Source organism: Nymphalis io, chromosome 29, assembly GCF_905147045.1.
Source record: "Nymphalis io chromosome 29, ilAglIoxx1.1, whole genome shotgun sequence".
Lineage (NCBI taxonomy): Eukaryota > Metazoa > Arthropoda > Insecta > Lepidoptera > Nymphalidae > Nymphalis > Nymphalis io.
Genome location: NC_065916.1, coordinates 6,330,141 through 6,355,848, shown reverse-complemented (window position 1 = coordinate 6,355,848; position 25,708 = coordinate 6,330,141). Strand labels below are relative to the sequence as shown.

The 25,708-nt window shown below is 35.0% G+C and overlaps 1 protein-coding gene across 3 annotated transcripts in view; it reads left to right on the top strand.

Annotated features, from left to right (window-relative positions):
* Positions 1–25,708, top strand: part of LOC126779483 (modular serine protease-like) — an 88,494-nt gene that overhangs the window by 45,067 nt on the left and 17,719 nt on the right. Inside the window, exon 1 of one of the 3 annotated variants that reach the window (XM_050503491.1) lies at positions 5,681–5,994. The exons of 1 other annotated variant lie outside the window; for it this stretch is intronic. In XM_050503491.1, coding sequence (XP_050359448.1) covers positions 5,964–5,994 — 31 coding nt within the window. In that variant the 5' untranslated portion in view covers positions 5,681–5,963. Of the gene's footprint in view, positions 1–5,680; positions 5,995–20,075; positions 20,305–25,708 lie in introns of those variants that run through there. One more of the 3 variants, XM_050503490.1, reaches the window with a different exon arrangement.

The window sequence follows — 25,708 nt, the reverse complement described above, 5'->3', positions numbered from 1 at the left end:
GTCTTATCCCAAAATAACAAAAGGCAAAGGAAGGTGAAAAGTTCTACTTACCAACCGGTCGCCAGCATCGTCTTCGCCTGGACTCCTCACTCACTGTCTTATTTATTTGGTTCTGGATTTTTTCTTACAGACCTTCGAAATCCTAACTATTCACGGATTTTGACGAAAATTATTAGGAATGAAGGCTGTAATTGATATGAAACAATCCTACCGTCTGCGCCAGACAAGTTTACGGGAGCAAGACAGACTTTTTTTAAAAAGATATAATATTTTAATTTTAAAATATTTAATGATAATTAAAATTGACACGACCGAACAGAGGTTCTAGAGGTTCTGGAGGCTCTAGTCGAATGTTCTTCCCTTTTTTACAAATCGTTTCCCAACACATATGATCCCAAAGCATGAAATGACACAATGACTTACATTTCGCTGATTAAGCATTTACTTCTATTGTTTTTTTTATATGCGCCGGGATGGAAAATGACTCTAATCCATAGGAGGTACGTGGTAGTAGAGTCCAAACGCGACGACGGCCAGTACAGTCGGGAAGAATATTCTGTACTAACCGTCCCCGCCTTGCCGGCCCGCAAGATGCCTCTTCACGCCTCGTTTGAAGGAACCCGGGTTGTAAGAGGAGGGGAACACGTGAGCTGGTAAGGAATTCCATTTTTTGGTAGTGCGATAAAGAAAGGAGTTGCCAAATTTCTTTGTGCGCGATGGAATTGATGTCACAGTTAGGCGGTGACATCGAGAACCAGCTCGCGTGGACTTAAGAAGGAAGGGGGAAGCAGGAATTAGAGAGAATAATTCCTCAGAGCACTCGCCGTGATACAGTCGATAGAAAGCGCTCAGTGCTGCTATCTCGCGACGCAATTGTAAAGGTTCAAGGGTGTTTGTGACCTTTACGTCGCCAATAATGCGTACTGTACGTCGCTGCAACCGGTCCAAGGCCTCCAGTAGGTACTTAGCGGAACCATCCCAAAGGTGCGAGCAATTTACAACGCAAGACCGTACCTGTGTTTTGTACAACAGGCACAGTTGTTGTGGCGTGAAAAAACGTCGCACCTTGTTCAGAACTCCGAGTTTCCGTGAGGCTGTTTTTATAATAGCCTCGATGTAATCCCTTGGACTAAGGTCGCAGAAATGTCCATCCCCCGCATGGCAATTTAGCTTTGTATCATCAGCGGTGTGCCACAGAGGGAGGGAAGAGGGGAAAATGGTGACTTTTTCGCTGTGAGAGCGCAGACCTGTGTTTTCTTGGCATTAAACTCAACAAGATTATCAGAACCCCATTCGGCGATGAGCTCTAACGTCCTATCGAGTTCAATGACAAGATTCTCCCGCCTCTCCTCAGTTTCCGCCCGCCCAGCCACTGCGCGTCCGTGGTATCCACCATGCACTGTACTATCGTCTGCATAGCAATGTATGTTCCCAAGAGAGAGCTGACATTGATATGCAAAAGAAAGAGTGTGGGAGATAGCACAGATCCCTAGGGGACCCCAGCATTCACTACATAGAATTGTGAAGCGAAACCATGTACTAAAACACGAAGGCTACGCTTGTGTAGGAAACTGGCAATCCAGGTGCATAGCTGAGCAGGCAGACCATATTGCGGCAGCTTGGAGAGAAGACTTCTGTGCCAGACCCTGTCGAAAGCCTTAGAGATATCGAGGCTGACAGCCAACGATTCTCCAAGCTTGTCGATAGCTTCACCCCAGAGGTGTGTTACGTACGCTAAACGATCACCTGTAGACCGTTTTCGTCGAAACCCGTACTGACGATCATTAATTAGACAGTGATCTTCTAGGTAATGGATCAGTTGGTTGCTTAGAATCCGTTCCATCACCTTACAAAGTACTGAGGTGATAGCTATTGGTCGATAATTTGACGGGTCAGACCGATCCCCTTTTTTGGGAACCGCTTGCACATTAGCTCTTCTCCAAGCCTCCGGCACACATCCCGAACAGAGAGAAAGTTGGAACAGGCGCGTTAACACAGGAGAGCTCCGCCGCGCACTTCTTCAGCACTATGGCTGGTATTCCATCGGGACCGTTAGCTTTCCGTACATCAAGTGATTGCAACTCCGCACGCACATCACGTTGCCTGATTTTGATGTCAGACATCGTGTGGCCACATGAAGGTATTGTTGGTGGCGGCGCACTACAATCGTCGATCACGGAGTTATCGGCAAAGAGTTTAGCCAGGAGATCGAATTTCTCCTGCGGACTGTGAGCTAGCGATCCGTCCGGATTTCTGAGCAGTGGCAGCGAAGGTTGGCAGAAATTGTTTTGCACAGACTTGGTCAGACGCCAGAAGCTTCGGGAGCCCCTAGGATGCGAAACAAGGTCATGACCTATCTGTACAATGCGCTGTACATCCGCTCTTGTGTATATGCCTTCTTACGGGACTTGGAATTTTTATTGTAGTTTGCTTTCAGTGAGTCAATGTTAGATGCCCCGCTAATGTAGCGTTGATCCACTCGCGATATGCCGCCTGCTTAGATGATACAGCATCGACACATTCACGAGTGAACCAACGGTTACGCGTACCCCTACTGACGAGATCTGAGCTAGGAATGTAGTATTCCATTCCTAACATGATCTCATCAGTAACAGCAGCGGCACTAGCTGTCGGGTCATTCCCACTGAAGCAACATTACGCAGACGCATAGTAATCGCGCATACCGTCCCAATCTGCCGACTTATAGTGCCAAACGCGACGTTTGCATACCGCTGATGGCGGCAGCTTGGCCTGTGGCACTTTGGTAGATATCAGGCCGTGATCCGAAGAACCAAGTAGAGCTTGAACCACAACCTGATATTCCACCGGGTGAGAAGTCAGCAGAAGATCCAGTAGAGAAGGCGCTTGCCCATCAATGTCTGAGATCCTGGTGGGCTGATCAACCAGTTGGGTCAAGTCGTGTGTGAGAGCAAAAGCATGAGCAGTTCTTCCAGCATGGTCAGTTTTGAGGGATTTCAACCATGATTCATGGTGAGCATTAAAATCCCCCAAAAACACCAATTCTGCGTTAGGAAACTGCTCTTGCGCAGCATCTGCTATCCGACTAAGATGGTCAAATAATCGGCTTGTCTCCAAGTCACCATTGTGGGATCTATAGAGGCACACGTAGACTCGACTCTGACGAACCAGGTCCACACGTACCACTAACATGGAGAAGGAGGGGTCCTCCAAGCAGCGCAATCGTTGACAACAAAAATCCGCCCTGACGAACAAGCATACTCCGGCTTTCGCTTTGAAAGATTCTTCAAGCATGTAGCCGAGATAGTTAAGGTAGCTGGTGTCGGCAGGGCGGAGTATTTGCGTCTCCGTGAGAAACAACATTGCTGGCCGTGCTGTCTCGAGATGGTGGTGGACAGTGTTGAGGTTAGCGTGGAGTCCTCGGATGTTAGAGAACTCGACCTCAAACAGCGTGGGTATGGTGGGGGTGTGCACCGCTGAACGACCGTTATTTCTTAGTTGCGCTACCATTTGGAAAAATAAGGAAAAGAGACGTGAAGCGAGCGACGTATTGCCACGATAGGGATAGGCAAAGTATGGAGGCGTGTTTCCCCAAATGGTTGCCAAAAGGGAAAATATACTGATCCGCCGGACGGAAGGGCCCCCGAACCCCCCCGGAAGTGACCGCCGGGACCCCACCTTCCGGTCACCAACCGGCACGACGGCCCACCCCGAGATTATGTGTGGCCTGGTGGGGCAGTCTCGCGAGCTGGTTAGGCACGCTCGGGCCCCTGTACTATGCCACGAGCGGCCAGCGGAACAGCCGTTTCTTCAGGTCTTTATAAATAAACAAACAAAACGATAAGCAAAATTCATTACATAATATTTACATAAAAATAAAATGATAACTATTTTTTTATCGGCTTCAAATCATTTAATAGTATCATCATTAGTATGTCGCAGCGTCCGTACTATGGCGCCATCTATCGGAAACGTCAAGCAGTTCATAGCTGCTTGGATGCGGTCGTTGTGAGGGTCTACGGTGCCTACGTCCGCTCGCGCCTGACGTATGCGGCCCCCGCCTGGTACGCACTCTGCTCAGCGTACCAGAAGCGGAGGATTCAGATCCAACAGAACCGATGCCTACGCTTGATTGTAGGAGCTCCGAGGTACGTCAGAAATGATGTCATCCATCGAGACACCAGGACGCCCACCGTGGAGGAGTTCGTCCGCAAGCTCGCTCGCTCGCTATTTGCTAAGGCAGATAGCAGTGCGAGCGTACACCTTCACGTTATAGCACCGCTTCATGCCAGACCACCTGAGGGGCGTCCGTTACCTCGTGAGCTCCTACTGTCGCCGAACATCAGCGCCGATGCGGGCATCGGTGAAGAGGACGACGACGATCTGGAGACACGGTAGGACGACATCACCCTCAAAAAAGGAAAATCGTAAGGACTTATAGCCACCGGGTCATAACGACCCTGGCCCTCTGGGCCAAAATAAACTGACACGAAGGTTGGACCGTCGGGGAGGACCAGCCCGGGTAGGGGGGGCAACCCCGAGGCCCGTACCCAGACTGGCCTAGGCCAGCCAGGAGGACCATTGATTGGTCGTTGCCATGATGTTAGATAGTTGGAGTGACAGTTAAAAACAGAAAAAAGACCGTTGCAGAATTCGAAGTGGAAGGTTTATCTTGGAGGGGTCAGGATAGTGAAGGCTGAACGAGCGGGCGTGTGCAAAACACCACGTGGCATCAAACTCGCCGCGTTTCCGATCCGATTAATTCCGTAAAGTTAATTTGCAATCTGTGTACGTTGTCGATTAAACGGACATATATTATATCAAGCGGCAAGAGTGTTACTTTGTATCTTCACCATGTCTGAATAATCGGATAACGAGTCATCAAACATAAAGATAAGCAAACCTTAGATTTATATATTCCAAGCTAATTGCGAATCACTTTTCTTATGTTTTTTATCGAAAAACGCATTTACTCTTTTTCCCCACATAAATGAGCCTGTGAGACTGAATGACGCCGGTCTGCGCCAGAACCGTAAGCTACTAATAAAACAGCGGTGCCCACTCAGTCGCTTAGAGAACGTCACGGGATCGCTACTATAGACAGTTACAGTATAGTAACAACCTGTGAATTTCAGTTAATTTAGACACATGGAGGTTTTCTCACGATGTTTTCCTTCACCGTAATTATTACATAGGCTCAAATAATATAACTATAATTTTGATGCTATATATTAATAAAAAGTTCTCAAGCATTTCAATCATTTCAAATTGTAATAAAACAAATAACTTCAAGTAGCTTTGTAAATTGAAGCTTTAGTGTGATCATTGTAATTATACACTATGTATTCGTGATTAAAATATTAAATTAAATTATAAATCCCGTCAACTAATTATTAAAAAAAAATCGAGACATTTTTTTATTGATATTGGTACTCCATCGTCGATATAATATACACATACCTTTTTAATTTTGATTCTTTAGAAACAACGAAACGATGACCTTGATAACTTAAGTACTCTGAAAGCCGAACTCACATCCTTTATATAAAGCTCTCGAAGACAACGAGTTACGATATAAGGATATAAATTCCCTAGAAGACATATGTACCTACATAGTACATACACAGAAATCTGCGCCCACGAGGTGGTGTGATCCGATCATCGCTACATACTCATACGATCACAGTGATCGTACGAACATGAAGCGTCATTGTTCAGCGTCAATCTCGTTTTTCTTTATTCGCGTCGTTTTACGCTCCGTAGTTTGTACAATTCTACAGTCTACACAAAACCGTCTCTGAAACATCAGTTCAAACGTCACAGTTGCGCCGGAGTTTTCGCGGAGATTGGACGTACGATAGTCGTTTTTTATTAAACTGACATTTCAGAATATAATTGTGTGTTTGTTACAAAAAGTAAAACAATTTTTTATAAAAGATTTGTATACCTTGTGATTTTTGGATGTGAATGACACTGTAATCAAAATGTTGGCTAAACTCGTGTTTATGTTATTCGGTAAGTAATTTTTTTTATTCGTAATATTTATTCATATTTATGACAAAAAAACAGTCACAAAATTTTAAATGAGAAAGTATGGCAAAATAATCGTGGCAGTAGAAAATATTTATAATTATTTTGTCATGTTAAAATAGATAAAAATAAAATTGTAATACGTAAATAATTTTCATTGTTATTACAACACTATTATTAAAAAAATGTGTCCAGTACAGTTTTCTTCGGTGAAAATTGATAGCGTACAATCGATCAGCAGCAAATTGTGTTTTGATACAATTCTCATCAATTAATTAATAAGATTTTAGTTACAAAAAAAGTCGAACACGACGAATTTTGCGTACGGCTTAGTTCCGCGAGCGCTGTTCTGCGAGCTAGTAACCGGGTGTTAAGATGGCTGACAAAACGCGGTTTTAAAAAATTAGTACCTAATTTACCGAAAATTACTAATTGAAATAGCCATAATTACAAAACAGTGTTAACCAGTGTAATATGTGTGTTTCCTATTATATAGTCGTAAAAATTCTTTTATAAATAAATATTTAATTATATCTCAGTGATGGAGTGACATACACGAAGTTGCATTAAAATCATAGTTACTTAGATTGTACCTTATATTAGTTTAGCTGATATATTTAATTAAATAGAACGTTACGTTAATGTTATGTTAAGTTTTTGTGCTTAGTGATTTAAAAAGTTAAAAATAAGAAGTGCACGAATCTATTGTAGGTTTTTTTTAAGTGCTAAAATTTAAAATAACCTTAAAATTGTTAACTGCGTAATATTAATCGTCGTATGCATCGATCGGTAAGTTGTAGTGACATCTTTTTACTTTCCTTACCGCAACATTTACATATATATACGTAGTTTTCTAATGTTCGATAAAACACGATATCGTAATAAAAGAGTAACAATCAAAAGAGTCAATAATCATAATATGCATAGAACATAGTAATTATTTTTTGTATATCACCATTATAAATATGCCTATTCGTTATAATTAGACATTGAATGAAGAATGTAAACGATCGAAGATATTGTTCCTTGTGGAATTTTGCGTCAACGTAGGCACCGCGCGGTACAGCTTTTTCTTATCACGAAGTCATAGGTATGCTCCGCGTCAGTCGATTTACAAGTGTAGGTATCAAGCGAACATTCTAGTAATATCATAAACGAATATGAATTTTACCATTCAGTTAACTTACAAATGATTAATATTATATTCCTGTACTTTACTTTTCCCACTAATAATTTATTACTTAAGTTAAATTTTTAACACAGTGTCGATTTAGGTTGAGGGTTAAAGAAGAAATTTTTCTGTAAACTTAACAGTACAATCTCTTTTGTGTCTTTATTCTATGTAATGTTAGTGAAAAAGTCAATGCCGAGCTAGCAGAAACCAAACGAAGCATTTGAAAAATGAGCTTAATAACTTTTTATTATGCCAACTGGGCATAGAAATTTTTTCTGTAAGATTATTTTTATGAAGTTATATTTGCATGGAATATGGTAGTATTTAAGGAACTATTGATATTGTTATTTAACCCTAAATTAAGTAAATAAAACTACTTACTAAACAGATGAACAGGATATCTTGTGTATCTTGCATCCTTGTCACACTTGTACATAATAACTCTGATATCCTTCTGTTGTATAATGTACATAAGTTTCTGTTGTAGTAATTGCATAATGATTTGTTTAACATGTTTTATACATTTGTGAATGGAAAATGGTGGTAATGTTTAAAGTTTAACTTATCTCAAAATTTCTTTTAAATGTCAATACTAATTTATTGATTGGTTAATTAACTTGACTTCGAAGAGGAACTGACTGAGAGGAAGACTGCGAAGAGGGGCGGGTATCAGGTTAAAAAAGGACCCTAAGCCAAGGTCCGTCCTTAGGGTTCGAGCTTGCTTCATATCAAATTTTATCTAAATTGGTCAAGTGGTTTATTTCAAAAGCGTCTTTCACATTCATAATATTTATAGATATAGAGTCATTTGTATTATAAAGTAACTTTATTTAATATTAGCTGCCTGCGGCTTCACTTGTGACTCTGTGTCTCTGTGTGTGAACCTCTGTGCATGACTCCATCTTTTTAGCTGCCAAGTGCATGGTTTAGGTGGCTGTTGATGAGTCAGCCATGTCAGGAATCCTGTTTATATATAAAGATTTTCACATTGGTACTGCTATGCCAAAAAAATTTTACACTTAACATTGGTCAAGGTGACTCATTGCTGCATGTTTATAAAAATGCAGTAAATATTTTCTGTCTTGGTTGCTACTGTTTTTTATTAGATAATCATATAAGTTAAATAGTTTGTGATAGAATTATTTTCCACATAGATTTTATGCAACTTCACTGTCTTCTATTAAAATTAAAAGAAAATCACAATTTTAATTGTAAAGAAAAACTACCACTGGTTCGTAATATACATTTTATCAATGAGAACCTGCATGAAATCAGTAGTGTGTCTTTTCTACACTTAAAATTACATTGCCACTATAATCTTGTATGTAAATGAAACATGGCTGTATATAATTAATATATTGCATGAATGCCCAAAGTTAAAAGGGGCGTTAAGTACAGAATAACTATGTTTCATTATAAGCATAACAGTAGAATTTTCTTCAACCTTGGACCCAAGACGTTGTGTCTCTTGTGCCGCTAGCTATACTGTCTTTTATAATAATAATAGTACATAACTTCATCGCACACTCAAACAAAGAGATAAAATATAATATAGAAGAGAAATAGCTTAAGACATGCAATTGATTGGTGTTCTTGTCGCTTAGTCCAGACAACGCTGCATTAAGATGCTTGTATATTTATATCAATACATTTTACATAACAAATAATTAGAATACATATAAATACGTACCGAATTTATCTTAAGGAATTATTATTAATATCACATTTACAATTGAAGGGAAATGGGGTAGGTATAATAAGACACGTCTGCACTGTTTGACAAATGATTTTAATAATGAATATTAAATAATCAAAGTAAAGATGTTCGTTGATTGAATGAGTGGTGAGCGAATGTGAATGAGTGAAAGATTGAATAATATAATGAAAGAGAAATCTATTATCTATGGAGGCTTGAATTTTTGTATTTTCCAACAGTCCCCCTCAAAAATACAAGTTTACAATACCATAACATAATTTCTTTCATTACTCATTCTTACAAATAAAATACTAACTATTTAGTTACATAAACCATAGTTTTTTTTTTTATTTTTTATTTATTAAATAAACTCATTCCTTCATTTACTTGATTAACACAAAACATGAATTATTTTTCAAAACAAATTTAAATTCTTTCTTAATTCTATAAATCTCTTGGAGGGTATCGCTTTTGTGAACATGTCAGCTAGTTGATTTCCTGTGGAAATAGGTTCTAGCTTTATTATTTGATTAGCGATTTGTTCCCTAATAAAATGATATTTTATATCTATGTGCTTAGATTTTTTGTGATTTGTGGGATTATTGGCAATTCATATACAACTATTATTGTCTTCAAATATTACAATAGGCTTTGTTATTTGTATAGAAATACTATTTAACAATGACCTTATCCAGACTGCTTCTCTCACAGCCTCAAAGAGAGCCATGTATTCAGCTTCCGTTGAAGAGACGGCGACAGTATTTTGTTTTCGTGTAGTCCACGAAATTGTACTATTATTAAAGGCCTTAAACAAATAGCCAGTTGTACTTTTTCTGACATTCTCGTCACCTCCCCAGTCGGAATCTGCATACCCACTTATTATCTCTTTATATTCAGATTTTTTATAAACCAATTTTAAATTAATTGTACCTTTAATGTATCGTAAGAGATGTTTTAAATATTTCCACAACTCTTCGTTATTTTTAGATTGATATCTACTTAATATATTAATACAAGCACAAATATCTGGCCTTGTGCAAAGCATTGCATACATAAGGCATCCTATAACATTTTTACAAGGTGCATCATAGTGAGTGTCTGAATTTAAAGCTACAAAATTGATTTTTAGAAGGAAAAGGTGAATTCGATGGATTACAATCTTTCATAGAAAATTTATTTAGAACATTTTGCATATATGTTGTTTGATCTAAAGAAATTGTATTAGTTGTTCTTTGAATTCTAATACCAAGAAATAGTTTTAAGTCCTTCAAATCAGTCATTTGAAATTTTTGCATTAAACTGGTTTTAAACGCTTGCAATAAATTACTATTTTTAGTAGTAATAATTAAATCATCAACGTACAGAACTATTTACACGTTTTTATCTAATATGTACAGACAAGGATCTAATTCAGAGTTCTTAAAACCCATTTCCTTGAGAATGAGATTGAACCGTTCATACCAACACCTGGACGACTGCTTTAGGCCATATAATGTTTTATTCAATTTACAAACCTGGTTTTTACTTGCTAAAATACCTTCCGGTACTTCCATATAAATATTTTCTTTCAATATACCATTTAGAAACGCGGTTTTAACGTCCATGTGGTGTAAATGTAAATCAAACTGATTTGCCAGTGTTAATATAAATCTAAAAGTAGTTATCCGAGCCACTGGTGCGAACGTTTCGTGATAGTCTTGTAAATACTCTTGAGTGAAACCTCGAGCAACCAACCGAGCTTTATAACGTGTAGGTTCACCAAATTCATTATTTTTAATTGTAAATACCCACTTGCAACTTATAATATTAACATTTTTCGGTCTAATGACTAATGTCCACGTTTGGTTGCTTCGAAGCGACTCAATTTCATCCTGTATAGCGTTCAACCACTTATCAGAATCGTGCCTATCGAAAATATTCTTATATGATGTAGGTAAAGATTGCGTATCATTAAAAAGAGATAAAAATAAATTAGGATCGTGCATTTGCTTATAATTCTTTGGGGGTAATTCTCGAATTCTTTCGCTACGTCTTAAATTAGTGGTATTCGATTGACCGTCCAACGAATTGTCATTCAAATAATCTTGTTGTTGATCTATTTTTAGCTTTGCCGAATCAATTTCGGGCTTACTAAATTTTGAAAGGGTTTCAATGTTGTCACTACTGCAACGTGTAGGGCGTGATTTTCAAAGTTTAACTCGTCAAAAATAACATCGCGAGCTATAAAAACTTGATTATTTTCGATATTGAATAATCTATAACCGTTTGCATCGTAACCGATCAATATTGACTTGAAAGATTTCTCATCAAATTTAGTTTTTCTAGCTTTGTTATGAACGTATGCAGTAGATCCAAACATTTTTAAATGATTTATTTTCGGCCTTTTACCATGCCACATTTCGTATGGTGTTTTATTTATCAGAGTTTTAGTGGGTAGTATGTTAATTAAATAAATAGCTGTTAAAACAGCTTCACCCCAAAATATTTTATTTAATTTCGCACTTGTAACCAATGTTCGAGCCATTTCGGTTAATGTACGATTCATTCTTTCTGATACACCATTTTGTTGTGGGGTGTAAGGAACCGTTAAATGATACATTATCCCTTTGTCAACACAAAATTCTTTGAATTCGTTTGAAAGATACTCTCGGCCATTATCGTAATATAAATTAACAACTTTAGAATTAAATAAATTTTCACATTTTGTTACGTAGTCTTTCATATATTTATATGCTTCAGATTTAGAATGCATCAAATACGTTACTGTATAATGAGTAAAATCGTCAATAAAAGTAATAAAATAATTTTTATCATCAAATGTAGGTGGTGTAATAGGACCACAAATATCGGAATGAACTATAAAAAGTGGCCTATTTCTAACTGATTTATCTTTTGATTTTGCAAAGGGCAACCGCGACTGTTTACCAAGTATGCAAGACTCACATAATGTATCATTAGGCATAATATCATTAATTAGGTAACTATCATCAATTAAGTTTTTTAGAATGTTAAATTTATTTTTGTTTAAGTGACCTAGACGCTTATGCCATAGTTCGTAAGATGTAGAAGTTTGAGACAAATTTAAATTATGTTGAGATCGCGTATGAACTTGAAAAACTAATTTAAATAAATTATTACTGATAACACTCGACACTAAACACTTGATACTATCGTTAATATAAACACTGTTATTTTTAAATAAACAACCATACCTGCTTGTTGAATACGATATACAGATATTAAATTACATGGCACGTCCGGCGCGTATAATACATTATTAATCGTCCCTTGAAAACCTAAATTAGTAGTGACATTTATTGTACCTTTACCAAACGCTTGAATGCTTTCATTGTTCTTAGCTATACCAATTTTAATCGGTATTGTGAACTCTGAGTAGGAAGAAAATAATTCCTTACTATTTACAACGTGGTCAGTTGCGCCCGAATCTAAAATGAAAACAATATTATTAATATGATATTTATAAGAATTTGACAACTTACACGTTGAAAACATAAATGCGAAACTGTCCTCGTTATCGTTTCTGATTTGCAAAGCGCTCGCAGCTGCTGTTTTACTGCCGCTACTACCTCCATTTTGTTGTAACTTTTTGAAAAATCGACAATCCTTCTTCATATGATTTCGTCGTCCACAATGATCACAATATAATTTTGAAATTTTATATGATGAATTTCCGGTGTATGACTTCTTTTTATAATAATTATATGATTTCTTTTTATCGAATCCAATTTTGTTCTGCGATTTGAATTTATTCGTTGATGTATGTAAAACTTTGAGTTCTGTCGTCGTGGTATTCTTTAGTTTGACTTCGTGATCTAGAAGACGAGTTTTTACAAAAAATAGATGCAATTGTTCCTCTCCAAGTGTTTCCAGCGCCGTTATAACACCATCGTATGATGTGGGTAGAGTTAAAAGTAAATGTGATATTTTATCCATCTCATCCAATTTTGCACCAGCCGATATTAATTCGGTAATGATATTATCGAAGTTGTTAAAATGTTCGAATAGTGTCACATCTGGCTGTAGTTTCATATTAAGTAACTGTTTACGTAAAGCCAATTGAGTCGCTAAGCTCCTCCGCTCATATACTTTGTCTAGCTCGGCCATTATGGATTTTGCAGTAGAAGAACCTCTTGCAAAGCTTAAAAATGTGTCACCCAAGTAATCTACAATCGTACCTTTTGCTAGCATATTCTTCTTAATCCACTCATTATCTGGTTTTGGTGGTGGTTCTTCGTCAATAACAAGCAATAACTGCATTTCTTCTAATAGTGACCTTATACGAAACTTCCAAGTACTATAGCGATCACCGTTAAATTGTTGTATATTTCTTTTACTTCGCGAATCCATTTTGAGAAACACTTTTACTATTAATTTTAATTATTTAAACAACTTTAAACATGACCTGGGCCCATAACCTGAAGGGAAATGGGGTAGGTATAATAAGACACGTCTGCACTGTTTGACAATGATTTTAATAATGAATATTAAATAATCAAAGTAAAGATGTTCGTTGATTGAATGAGTGGTGAGCGAATGTGAATGAGTGAAAGATTGAATAATATAATGAAAGAGAAATCTATTATCTATGGAGGCTTGAATTTTTGTATATTCCAACAACAATAAAATTAAATTGCAATGCTAGCTAATTATATATAATTAGAAAATTGAAATAGGCTTTTTGAAAAACGTTCCATACAAACCTAAGAGAATGGTATCACGGAAAATGACAAAGAAATAATTGAATTAAAAACATCGACGATTAATTAAAATCAGCCCTTACTTAAACAACGCTTGCACCTTTCTAAATGAAAAGAGTTTCAAATCGGAACACAAATGCCTTTCAATTCATACTTACGTAGAAAAAATGACTATTAATTCTTCGTAAGCCGGCCGGGGCGTAGATGTGTGCTCGAACGTTATCTCATAGTTCATTTTATTTTGTTTTACACTACACTAGAGAAACATACCTAGCTCTTTTTTATCCATAGTAATTGATATATATTTGCCTCCCTCTCTCTTTTTTATTAGATTATCATTTCGACCAATCAGCGACGACGAAATTCACGTCGCAAATTCGCGCGCCAACATCATATTTTCGAATGCTCGCGGTCATATTTGTGAAAATATCGAATATGTAATTAACATTAACAACAGTAAAGTGATTTTATTGGTGTTAACAAAGGTTCTCGGGTAAGCGTAGAATATATTTGTGGTATACAAATATACTCTATCCATAAAATAGCTTTTTGCATTTCTTCCACAAAGATTTTAGTTTACCCTAAATAAAACTTATATTATTTTTATTTTTAAACTTATCATTCAGTTATAATATATATTTTAATTATTTAAATAAAGCTATCATATTAAATTAATTTCATACGTAGGTATTGATCAATCTTTTTAAAAACATTTTTGTATCAATAAGATTCAGGTGTAAGTTTCAGGTTGTGTTCGGCTCTTACTATTTGTGAACTGTTTTTTAACTTCATTGTTTCCTATACAAGATAATGAATAAAATACATAATATTTTTCATGCGTTTATGATTACGAGATCTAAAATTAATTTTCATTTTTTAACAGGTTTTGTCGTTTTAACGTAATAGTCATATTTTTTACTTATTAAAAAAAATGTATTAATTTCACAACTAATACAAGAGATATACTTATTGGTAAAATTGTATTGTTAATTACGAAACAAGGATATTATTATTGTTAAGATGGAATTGAAACGGATCAATCTAGGATAATATTTTAGACATTGCCTTATCCGGATCACCTAGAGAAATGTTGCATATCATACAAAACATTGATCAAGTCCACGTGCAAAGATCTGAAACCGACAGCCGACAGGCTTAAGTCTTTTTTGGAGCTAACAACAAAATCAGACTAGATTCGTACAAGAGACTCCTATTGTAAGTATTATTATATATATATATTTATTAGTACTTGAATTTGTAGATATAATAATCTTATTCATATTAGTTATGCAAATAACACCTTTTTAGAGTAAACTTTTTATAAATTAAAATATACCTCTTACATATACATATTCAATTGAATTAATGTTTTAGTTAATAAATTCTAAAAATAGAAAAAAAAATGTTTTATTTTTTATTTGAATGTTAAGTTACTCTATAATTGATATATATTTTGTTACACTATTTTTATATGAGCAATAAGAAAATGTTTTTTATATAATGTTTCGTAATTAATAAAATTACGTAACATACATGTCAAATAATCTCATTATTTTACAACCGGTTCGTAATATTCTCTCGTAACAGATATATTCGAACCATACCTTCATAAATGATGAAAAGGCGTAAAGACGATCCGTGGACCACATCGGACTGAGAAAACCTTGTATGAACAGATACATTTTTAACATTTTATGGTAAAAAGAAAACTTATTCACCCAATTTTATACAAATACTAAGAGTAGAGACGTTTGAAATATTTTTTGCAACGTTTTTTTATCATACCAATGAATGATGAAATGCCAACCAAGGCAAGTAAGGGATTCCTCTCGAATTTCATCTTTAGGATTGCTATGAGGTTACGGTAGCGAAACAGTATAAATTTTAATTTGGAGAGCGCAGTCGCAATGATGAATATTGGAATATGAAAAGACAATGTGAAGCGCCAAAACCTTTCTTTATAATATATGTAACAAAAATACTCTAATGTCAACCCTAGATTATGAGTAAATTCAATTAATCTTCCAGCTTCGGTCTCAATAAACTAAAGCATTTAATAAATATCATAGGTCACTTCGTGTTTTTTTTATCGATAAAAAATAAGCTCCAAACCTTCTCCTCAAAAAGAGGAGAGGAGGCCTTTAGCCCAGCAGTGGGACATTCACAGGCTGTTACGGTACGGTATTTATAATTATTGATAGACCCTTTAAGCAATAATGTTGTTATACATACAATATTTTATTTTTTATCATGAACTGGATTCAGCTTCTACAAAATCAAGTTAAAGATTAGCAACTTTGCTCTTAATTAAGATCATTTATCATAGGTTTGAGGACAATTTTTGACAAGGCTGCTTTATATACAATACCTTATCCCATGATGTTACCTTACTCTTGCCAATGTTTTGCGTTTACATATTAATTAAAAAATACTATTTCAGGAAGTTCATTAACATTTCATGCCAAAGTGGGCATAGATGGATATAGTACATGTTCAATGCAGCCAATGCAAGATTTAAATACAAGGATTTAACGGAGAATTGTTTTATATATATAGAAGATGTTTTACCAATTATACGTTCATAGCCGAAAATAATCCTGAAAAATCTTTTAGTCTGCGATTACATAATCCCATACAATAATTTTTTTTACGTCATTAACTCTATTCGTAAAATCTAGATTGTTCCATGGTTCTATGGTATTTTCACTTTGTGTTAAATCTAATACAATCAACGTAATTAAAATTGAGTTTTAAAAAAGTAAAAACAATCATAATAAACGAGTAAAACACTGAGACTTTTATTCAAAAAAATATTTAAAATAATCTGGATATGAGAGCTAGTGATAAAAAAGAGTATATAAAAACTTTCGATAATATTGTCAAAATAAAGTTTACGCCCGCCCGGCTGTACCAAACCATAGCGTGCACCCTATGAAAGAGACAGAAAAAAACTATCTCTTTCTTAGGTATATGTTCTTTCTCTTTCACCCGATAAATCGGCGGCAGATACAGCATTTCTCATGGTGTGCGATGCGGCATACGAAGGGTAAAGCTTTCACGTAGCTCGTAACGTAGAAAAAACTGTTAATTAATGTCTCGTAGCGTAGAGCTACGTGCACTACGAAAAACGAATGCGCGAAATGAAGAATTTTACGAGTTCTCAGCTCAGTCGGTATGTCCTATTGTATATATCACTCCACCATTGAATAAAAAATATAATTCGGCTTCCAAGTTGTTTAGACGTAATATATTATTATATAAAATACCTAAACTTTCATATTTACTAAATAATATTTTATTCGTTATTATTTTTAAATAAAATATTTTATAACGCGCGTAGACGTTTGACGTCGTCTAAAGTGTGAATCATGTTCGTGCTGAAACGCGTTCCATCGCTTATATAAACAGTATTATAAAGCTGTATTGCGCGACGCGTCTGCTCGTCTTAAACGTTTTATAAATATTAAGTTCTTACATATAATATTGGCGTTTTGTACGGGAGGATTATAAAGTCAATTTTTTTTTATAAAATATATTTAATTAATCAAAGTATTCACCGTTGTTATCTATGCACTTTCGTCATCTCATAGGTAGTTCATTGATCCCTTTACTAAAAAAACCATGGGGGCGAGAATAAATAAACTCTTTGAAGGCGGTTTGGACTGCCGCATCGGAGTTGAATTTTTTTCCTTGAAGGAAATTGTTCAAATTCCAGAAAAAATGGTAATCTGATGGAGCAAGGTCCGGGGAGTACGGTTGATGTCGCAGACATTCCAATTGTAGCTCATCTAACTTAGTGGTTGTTTGTTGTGCAGTGTGTGGTCTTGCGTTGCCGTGAAGCAGCAGCGGCCTAGAGCGATTGACCAATCTCGGTTGTTTAGCAGCTAGTTCTTCCTTCATGACTTGCAGTTGCTGACAGTAGATATCTGCCGTAATCGTTTGGCCAGGGTTTAGAAAGCTGTAGTGAACGACACCGGCGTTAGTCCACCAAACGCTCACAAGTAGCTTTTTCTGAGTCAATTTTCGTTTAGGGCAGGATTTGGCTGGGTCGCCAGGGTTTAGCCATTTATCATTATCATTTATATTATAGTTATCGTACAGTATCCACTTTTCATCACAAGTAATGATTCGATTTAAAAGTTTGTCGGTTGAGCAAAGTAACACAGCAGTCGACGCGTGTTTGCAAGTTCGATTCACTCGTACTCGTAAATATACCAAAATTTCATGTTTTCCATTGTGCGGTAATAAGCGACGCCAAAGGAAAAAATAATGAGCAAAAAACAAATGAATGACTGTTTTCAAAACTCAAATGTACCAGCTAAATGAATTTATAAATTTGAATTTGGAATTCTTAAGCAAAGAGGAGATATTTCAGATCAAAGTGGTCAGTACGACAAAACGCTAATTTCATATGTAAGGACCTAATATAAACACAAATTAAGCACATGAAAATTCAAAAAAAATTCACTTTATATTCCTCCCGTACAAAACGCCAATTTCATATGTAAGGACCTAATAATTCATTTCGTGCTTAACGGTGAAGGAAAAAATCGTGAGGAAACCTGCATGTGTCAAATTTCACTGAAATTCAGCCACATGTGTAATCCACTAACCTGCATTGGAGCAGCGTGGTGGAATAAGCTCCAAAACCTTCTCCTCAAAAAGGGAGAGGAGGCTTTAGCCCAGTAGCGGGGCATTCACAGGCTGTTACCGTTTCATTGAACATCATTAAATTAATTAATACAGTAAAATCGTTTTGGGTACTGAATATGCCGATAAATATTTGGTAATTGTAGTTCATTTTTATAGGAAACATACCTTTTTCTAAGAATAAAAACGAAGTAGGAATGAAACTAAACGTATTACGTTATAAATGTATAATTTTTTGATAAATAAACGTAAATATTATATTTATTTTTTACGTATAATTACATATATAATGCGTTAAAAAAGTTAATATTTAAAATTAATAAATAAATTACCTTAAAACCTAATGAAAATTTTAAACTTATTAAATCAATAAAATTACAACATAGCAATATGCTAGCAACTGTAGTGAATGATATTATTGACAGTTTAGTTTCGACTGAACTCAAATTTGATAACTACGAGCTTTTTACTGTCCACCGCTTTATAAAATACGACTTTACCAGTTACAGTACAAGATTAATTAAATTTCTTTAATTTTATTTGGCATATAATAGAATGCCAGTAATCAGATTGGTTATCCAATACAGTGTATGAGATAAATAAAGCATAGTTAAAGATAATTTATTAATGAAAGCACTATACTTAGGAGATCTCGTGATTAGTGGCGTTTCGCTTATATGTATACTATAAACACGTGTTTGCCAGCCTCGTCTGTCTAGTGGCTAGATAAATGGCCGCGGACACCTTACGTTAGACAATTGCAATTTTCGTAGATCTCAATTTTTTCAGATTTTTATGTTATCTATGATTTTTAATACAGCCTAGGTAATTCGCTGATAATATAGCTATCCAGTAGTTTTTGTATTTTATCCATTAAACACAAAATTACCAAAAAAAACATCTCTTTATAATAAATAATAAGGCGGTCGTACGACCCTCACGACGGCGCTTGCCCGGATAATTAACCACGGGGCGGGGGTTGCGGGTGGCGAGCAGCGCAGTACAATACCACGCCGCACGCGCCGCCGGCATGGCTGAAAATGTGTCCACATTTCAGACATTTACACACATTTATTTAGTAGTGGTAATTCATCAGTCACCTGTATACTACTCAGTATTATCTTGCTGAGCTTTCGTCGGCATTTCCTTTATCAGTGAGTTGCGCACAAGCGAGTGCCTGTGATTTCAAACTATCTACCTCCTTTTAGGCTAATATCGATATTTGCGCTTACCGAAACATTTTTTTTTTTTTAATTTAAGACACCGTTTCTAATAATTTAAATAAATTAAATGTTAAATTCATTCATTCATTCATTTCAGGTATTACGGACGTTAAAATGTTAGTTATAAGGATTTTCGTCACAAACTGAATTCGTTACTGGCGATGCAGCGGGTTTTGTTAGTAGTTACTGTAACTGTTTGCAGGCTGGGTGTGATATTTTGTGAGGTTCACTCCACCGACGCGTTTGCGTTAGGACGATGTAGATTATTAACAGCGTTTGGGAAAATGAAAATGAAATAAAAAAAAATGAATGATAATGTTCACCACCAGTGAATGATCTTTTCAAAAACGATTTAATAGTACTCGCAAACGTTCAAATGTCTGTTCTGGGGGGGAATCGAATCCACAACCTTCGGCGTCTACCAACCACGCCAACCGGCTCGACTTTAATTACGAATAATATTAGAACAGGATATTAAAAAAGAATCGTAAACGGTGTAAATTGTGACGCGTGAGTAATAAAAGGGACAAGGAAGGGGGAGGGAGGGTAATTTGCTTCAGCACGTTGTGCACGAGTATATAATCTCGGCTCTCCATGATAAGTATTCATAATTGCAGTCTAGTTCTTGTACGCGGTAGACGTGTATTCTATGATTTCATTTAAAGCATAAAATTATTAGTGAGTTTATTTTAAATATTTATAACAGTGCGTGTTCGCTTAAAAAATATTTGAAGACAAGGAAAAAATTGTTTTAAATAACAGACAATTTATAAGATTAACAAATTTTAAGTTGATTCAAAATGACTGTTTTGGCTTCGACGTTTGTCGTGATCGGTAAGTGATTTGTTTCTGTAACACGTCGCTAGTGATTATAGCGGTGTAGTCAGTCTACTAAAATGATACTAATTATATAAAATATTTATTCGAGAAACTGAATCTTAGGAATATTATTGTTTTATTTTTTACAAAATTTACCATGTGGACCGATGACATTTTCGTGACGTATTCGCGATCCGACATCGCGGCATAAGCTCGAACCGAAGGACGCTCATTCAAAATGGCGGCCAATCAACTAATTCGCAGTATTTGTTTCTTTATTAATTCTAATTAAATACAATCTGAATTTAATAAAATTAAATATTTTGAATATACTTTAATTTTATACTTATTTATTATGTTGTTTATTGTGTTATTTAATATTGTTCCGTTGATAAGCTGGACATCTAACGACGGTATTACAGTCGACGTTCTAGTTTAGTTACGGTTTCGATAGATGATTGATATGATTTTTTCCCTTCAATTGCACTGCAACGAATATATTATATATAAAAATACTATAATATAATAATACTTTAAAAAACATTGTAAATCATTAAAGGGTTACAGTCAGTATTCGTTGATTTTCATAAAGAATGCATACATTTTATTTACGGAATTCGAGGTATTTTCTCTTGAATATCGAAACAAAACGGACTTTGTGGCGTAATTGTTTCCGTTGTGTGACTATATTTAAAAGCAATATTTAGGAAAAGTATGAAACTTATAAGCCTTTTTAAAATTTAACTAAACTAGTAATACGTATTATCACTTGACAAATCAAAGAAAATAGCCGTAGCTTAAGGATTTACACAAAATATGTGTGTTTTATTCAGTTTTGTGACTGTCGCTTTTAACTTTGTTATTTTTTAATTTTACTCCGTAAATATATTATATGTTACTTGATGTGAGTAGCTTTTTACTAGACACATAATGATGGCCGCACGGAATTAAATCGTAAGAACTCGTAGATTTAACTTCATAATTTTGAAGGGACACACACAGTGACAAAATGGACGTCTTAAAAGAAAAGGTTGTATTCACATGACTTCAAAATTGCCTAAATGTGTACCTATTATGACATACATTTTGCTTTCCGACCTAGAAACGAAACGTTAAATTTATGGCATATAATGCCAGTTGATCATTTTTTTATACTTTTTTTTTCTTTTCCAAGTGTTTTTCCGACTGTGTTTTTAGTTTCAGAATTGTAGCTGTAACCTTATAAATTCGAAAAGCATCGGACCTTACAACATTTACAATTTTTTTTTACTTGGAAGTGAGGAACATCAGTACTACTGTAATAATTACTACTATTTCACATCAAAAAACACATTATTTTAATGATAATGATTAAGAAATTAAAAAGTTGGATCATATTTTTTGATGCACATATTATATATATTGATAACATTTTGTAACAGTATACATTTATTTGGTGAGTCGGGTGCAATATGAACTAAGCCTGATGCATTCCGACCTGTTGTGACCTGCTGTTCCGTTAAATGTGACCGTAGAATAAGTCACAAAACGGAGGTCACATAATGCTACCTTCTTGTAGTTTTAAATTGTTTAACAATTACCTATCATACTTAAGATTATTAACATGTCAACAATAACAATTACTAAATAAAAGTGATTTATAATAGTAAAACTAGGTCACACACCTGAGGAACGAAATTGAAACGCAGAATAGTTCAACACCGCGTCCGCGCTGGTCAAGTTAATTTGAAAATTAAAGCAAAATAGCGTCTCTGACTCTCGATGAAGAATGATATATGTGCCGCCATTTCGTGTCGAATTGTTCCTTATTTAGAAGATTTTTTTGCAAAAAATAGCGGTCACAATACGGAATGTTCCGGTTAGCTCAAACTTTCGGTTTTAATTTTAGATTTATTTTAAGTAGAACATAAATAAAAATAAATGTTTTCGATACCCTTAACTTTTAAATTAGACATGAAATTATTGGAATTATCAAGATAATCTGACGAGTTGGGCAGGGGACAGGTAAATTCGATGGTCTTAAATATTTTAAAATCTTTGTAAAATTTATATTTGGTAAAGTATCAACAAATCGAGAATCTATATATAATTTTAAAAATATCTTAAAATTTAAAATAATTAAACAAAGTTGAGGGACACGGTAAAAACCTAGGGTACAATTTTTTTTTAATTGCTCATATTATTATATATTACAAAGAGTATGGAGGATTTTTGATTATCTGTGAATGCCGGCCAATTCCTAAACACCAACACGCCAACGTACACGGAGTAGTGTTATTGTGACCCAGTACGTTGGCCCAACGTGTCTTCACTCGTCATTCGTCAGTCCAACAAGAAGGTGCTAGGCCAACGTGTACTAGTTGAGGCTTTCTACACAAATCAATCGAGACGTGGCATCTGAGACACGTACGTCCGCCCCACTAACGCTGACCACTCGGCGCCTTGGGGCGGTCTTTGTCACGCCTTTTAGCAAAGCGCACAGACAAAATATATGGCGGCAAACGCGCTGTCATCTCCGTAGAGTCGAGCCAACGAGCTCCACCATTCTATTATATTTACATTAAACATTAACATGCAGCGTATTTACAGAGATAATTCTAAATTTGTAAATTACTAGCAGCCCGCCCCGACTTCGCCCGAGATGAACAGTTATCCGTCTTACTAATCGTAAGAAATTTTGAAAAAATCAAATTTAACCTCTTGAAAATATTAGTATAGACTAGTTCCCTCCCGCTTGATGGGGATGGGGCAGGTGCTGGGTATTCAAAGTAGACCGTGTAGTGTCCTTCCTTGAGGTTCAAGCTTGTTTCATACCAAATTTTATCAAAAGCGAAACAGAGAGACACAGGTGAAGAAAATGAGTGCAGAATTTGAATGGACTGTTATGATTGCGCAAGAGCTCAGAGTAAGTAGTGAAGCGCATCGCTAGAAATATGACAAAACAACAAGTTTTAAAGTGTACCTATCTGATTATTTATTCTATAGCTTCAATAAAGAAATTAAATTATGGTATCCTTCAGTTTTTTTTTATGGAATATTTTTACTTAGCCTTCTCAAAACCTCTTTATTATTCTTGATAAAACACTGATTGCTCATAATTAAATTGTCGGTACAACATTTTTTTTTATTTTTAAAAATTCAGAATGAGGTTCAGATAAAAATAATTAAATCCTTATAATATATTATAATACCCAATTACGAGCCTAAGTAAAAATTAATCAGTTTCCTGCCTTAAAAAGTAGCTGTCAATGTTCATGTTGCCACATTAGAAATTATAAAACAGTTTAAAGATGTCTGCAAATGAATGACGTGTATTTTTAATATTATTCCGTAGAAAATTATAGTTTAGATAAATTTAAGTTGAAATTTAATACACCTTTGCTACCTGCTAAAGCCACGTTGACCCATACTCCATAGTAGCAAATAGTTTCCTGTTGAGAGCGAGCTGAGATTCGGATTTATATATATAAATAAGGAAGGTCTTGCGTTCACGGGCTCTTACTCCATCTAGGTTGTATGTATCGCCTATGATCTAAATGGTCCGAGTTTAAAATCCCAGTGTATTTTTAAGAATTTACAAAAATCAATTATTTCTTCAAACCTACCTATCATAAAGGTAGGCGGTGCCATGGTTTTGGTCATGTAGAATGAATGTTTGTAGAACATAGGTTCAACTCGTTGAACTCAACTAAGCAAGGACCATATCCATGCTAGTTGAAATTTGTTGGGTTGTGTTGAGTTCGGTTTTTTTTAACTTATTATTATTATTGTTTTTAACTTAAACCCAATAATAATATAATTTACAATTAACAATAATTCAACAACAACAAACAACGCTGAAGCCGTAATTGTAGTTATTGTTAATTTGTGATTGATTTTCTAATACAAGTAAGCACTTACAAAATCCAATGAAATGTATTTATTCAAGTAAGCTTTATAGTAAAGCGTTTTTGAATCGTTACTATTTTAACTACCACTGTTTCTGGAAGCAGACTCAAGCGAAAAGAAACGATAAACTGGTGTAGTAGCTTTTTTTAAAATATTTTTTATTTGCAATGTAGCTAGTGTTCACATTTATTGTTCTTAATCAGTCCTGTGCTTGTGCCTGAGCTTTATCCAAAATTGAAAATCAAAAAGTATTTTTTTAATGATTAATACGATGGCCCAGGGGTAAGAACGCATGAATCTTAACCGATGATCGTAGGTTCAAACCGGGGCAAGCACTTCTGAATTTTCATGTGCTTAATTTGTTATTATAATTCATCGCGTGCTTGACAGTGAAGGAAAACATCGTGAGAAAACCAGCATGTGTCGAATTTCACTGAAATTCTGCCACATGTGTATTCCACCAACCCGCATTGGAGCAGCGTGGTGGAATAAGCTCCAAACCTTCTCCTCAATAAGAGGAGAGGAGGCCTTTAGCCCAGCAGTGGGACATTCACAGGCTGTTACGGTGCGGTTATGGTTTTATTATTAAGTTGTTATTGTATTAGTATAAAATAACGACAGATTAGAATATGGTGTATTGTGCAGTGAATATAGTATCTATATTATGCAAATAAAATATATAAGAATAATAAAACAAACATTCATAGTTATGTGTAATGTTATTCAAGTGTTATTATTGTAAAAGGTTTTTCTTTAAAAACATACATATATAGGTATTGTATTGTAGGCCACATACAATATGTATGTAGTCTTATAGTGCCCTACAGCAATCATATCATGATATTTTTTTTGTGTAATTAATAAATAATACAAGCTAAACGTTGAAATATATTAAGCTTAAAATAAAAAATAATATGTAAATTCCTAATATCATGTAACATAATTTTACACGTTACATGGATGCGTTATTTTAAAATAAATACGACAAATTTATTAAATTAATAACCTAAAACATTAGTTGTCATGTGTCAGTTGACTTTAACAGGTGCAACTAAGATTATAATTATACAATATTTGAATATTGTCATATAAATATTGTCAAAATGCAATTTTTTAAGCATTATGCGTTTTTGAACTAATTTTAATTTATTATCTTTGAGATGCTCTTTGACATTTGTTCACTTTCCTTCCGGTCATTGGGTCGTAATGGTGACCTAAATTAGTTTTTTAGTTTTTGTAACTTTTATTTTTTTGTAAAAATATTGTTTAAAAGTACTGTTTTCATGAACAGTATTCCACATTTTGGTGAAATTAATTAAAATCCATATTGGATTGTTTAAATATTCGTGGATTTGTTATTATCCTGGTACACCTCGCGGGAATTATATTCGAATGGGATTCTTAAGAATTTATTTCAAGATGTCTTCATGATATTCTTTGGAAAGACTAAGGAGGTTTAAACTTTAATTAACTAACTTAAAGATCTGGATTTTGGTATGTAATTTGTACATATTAATTTCGCCGCTGTAAT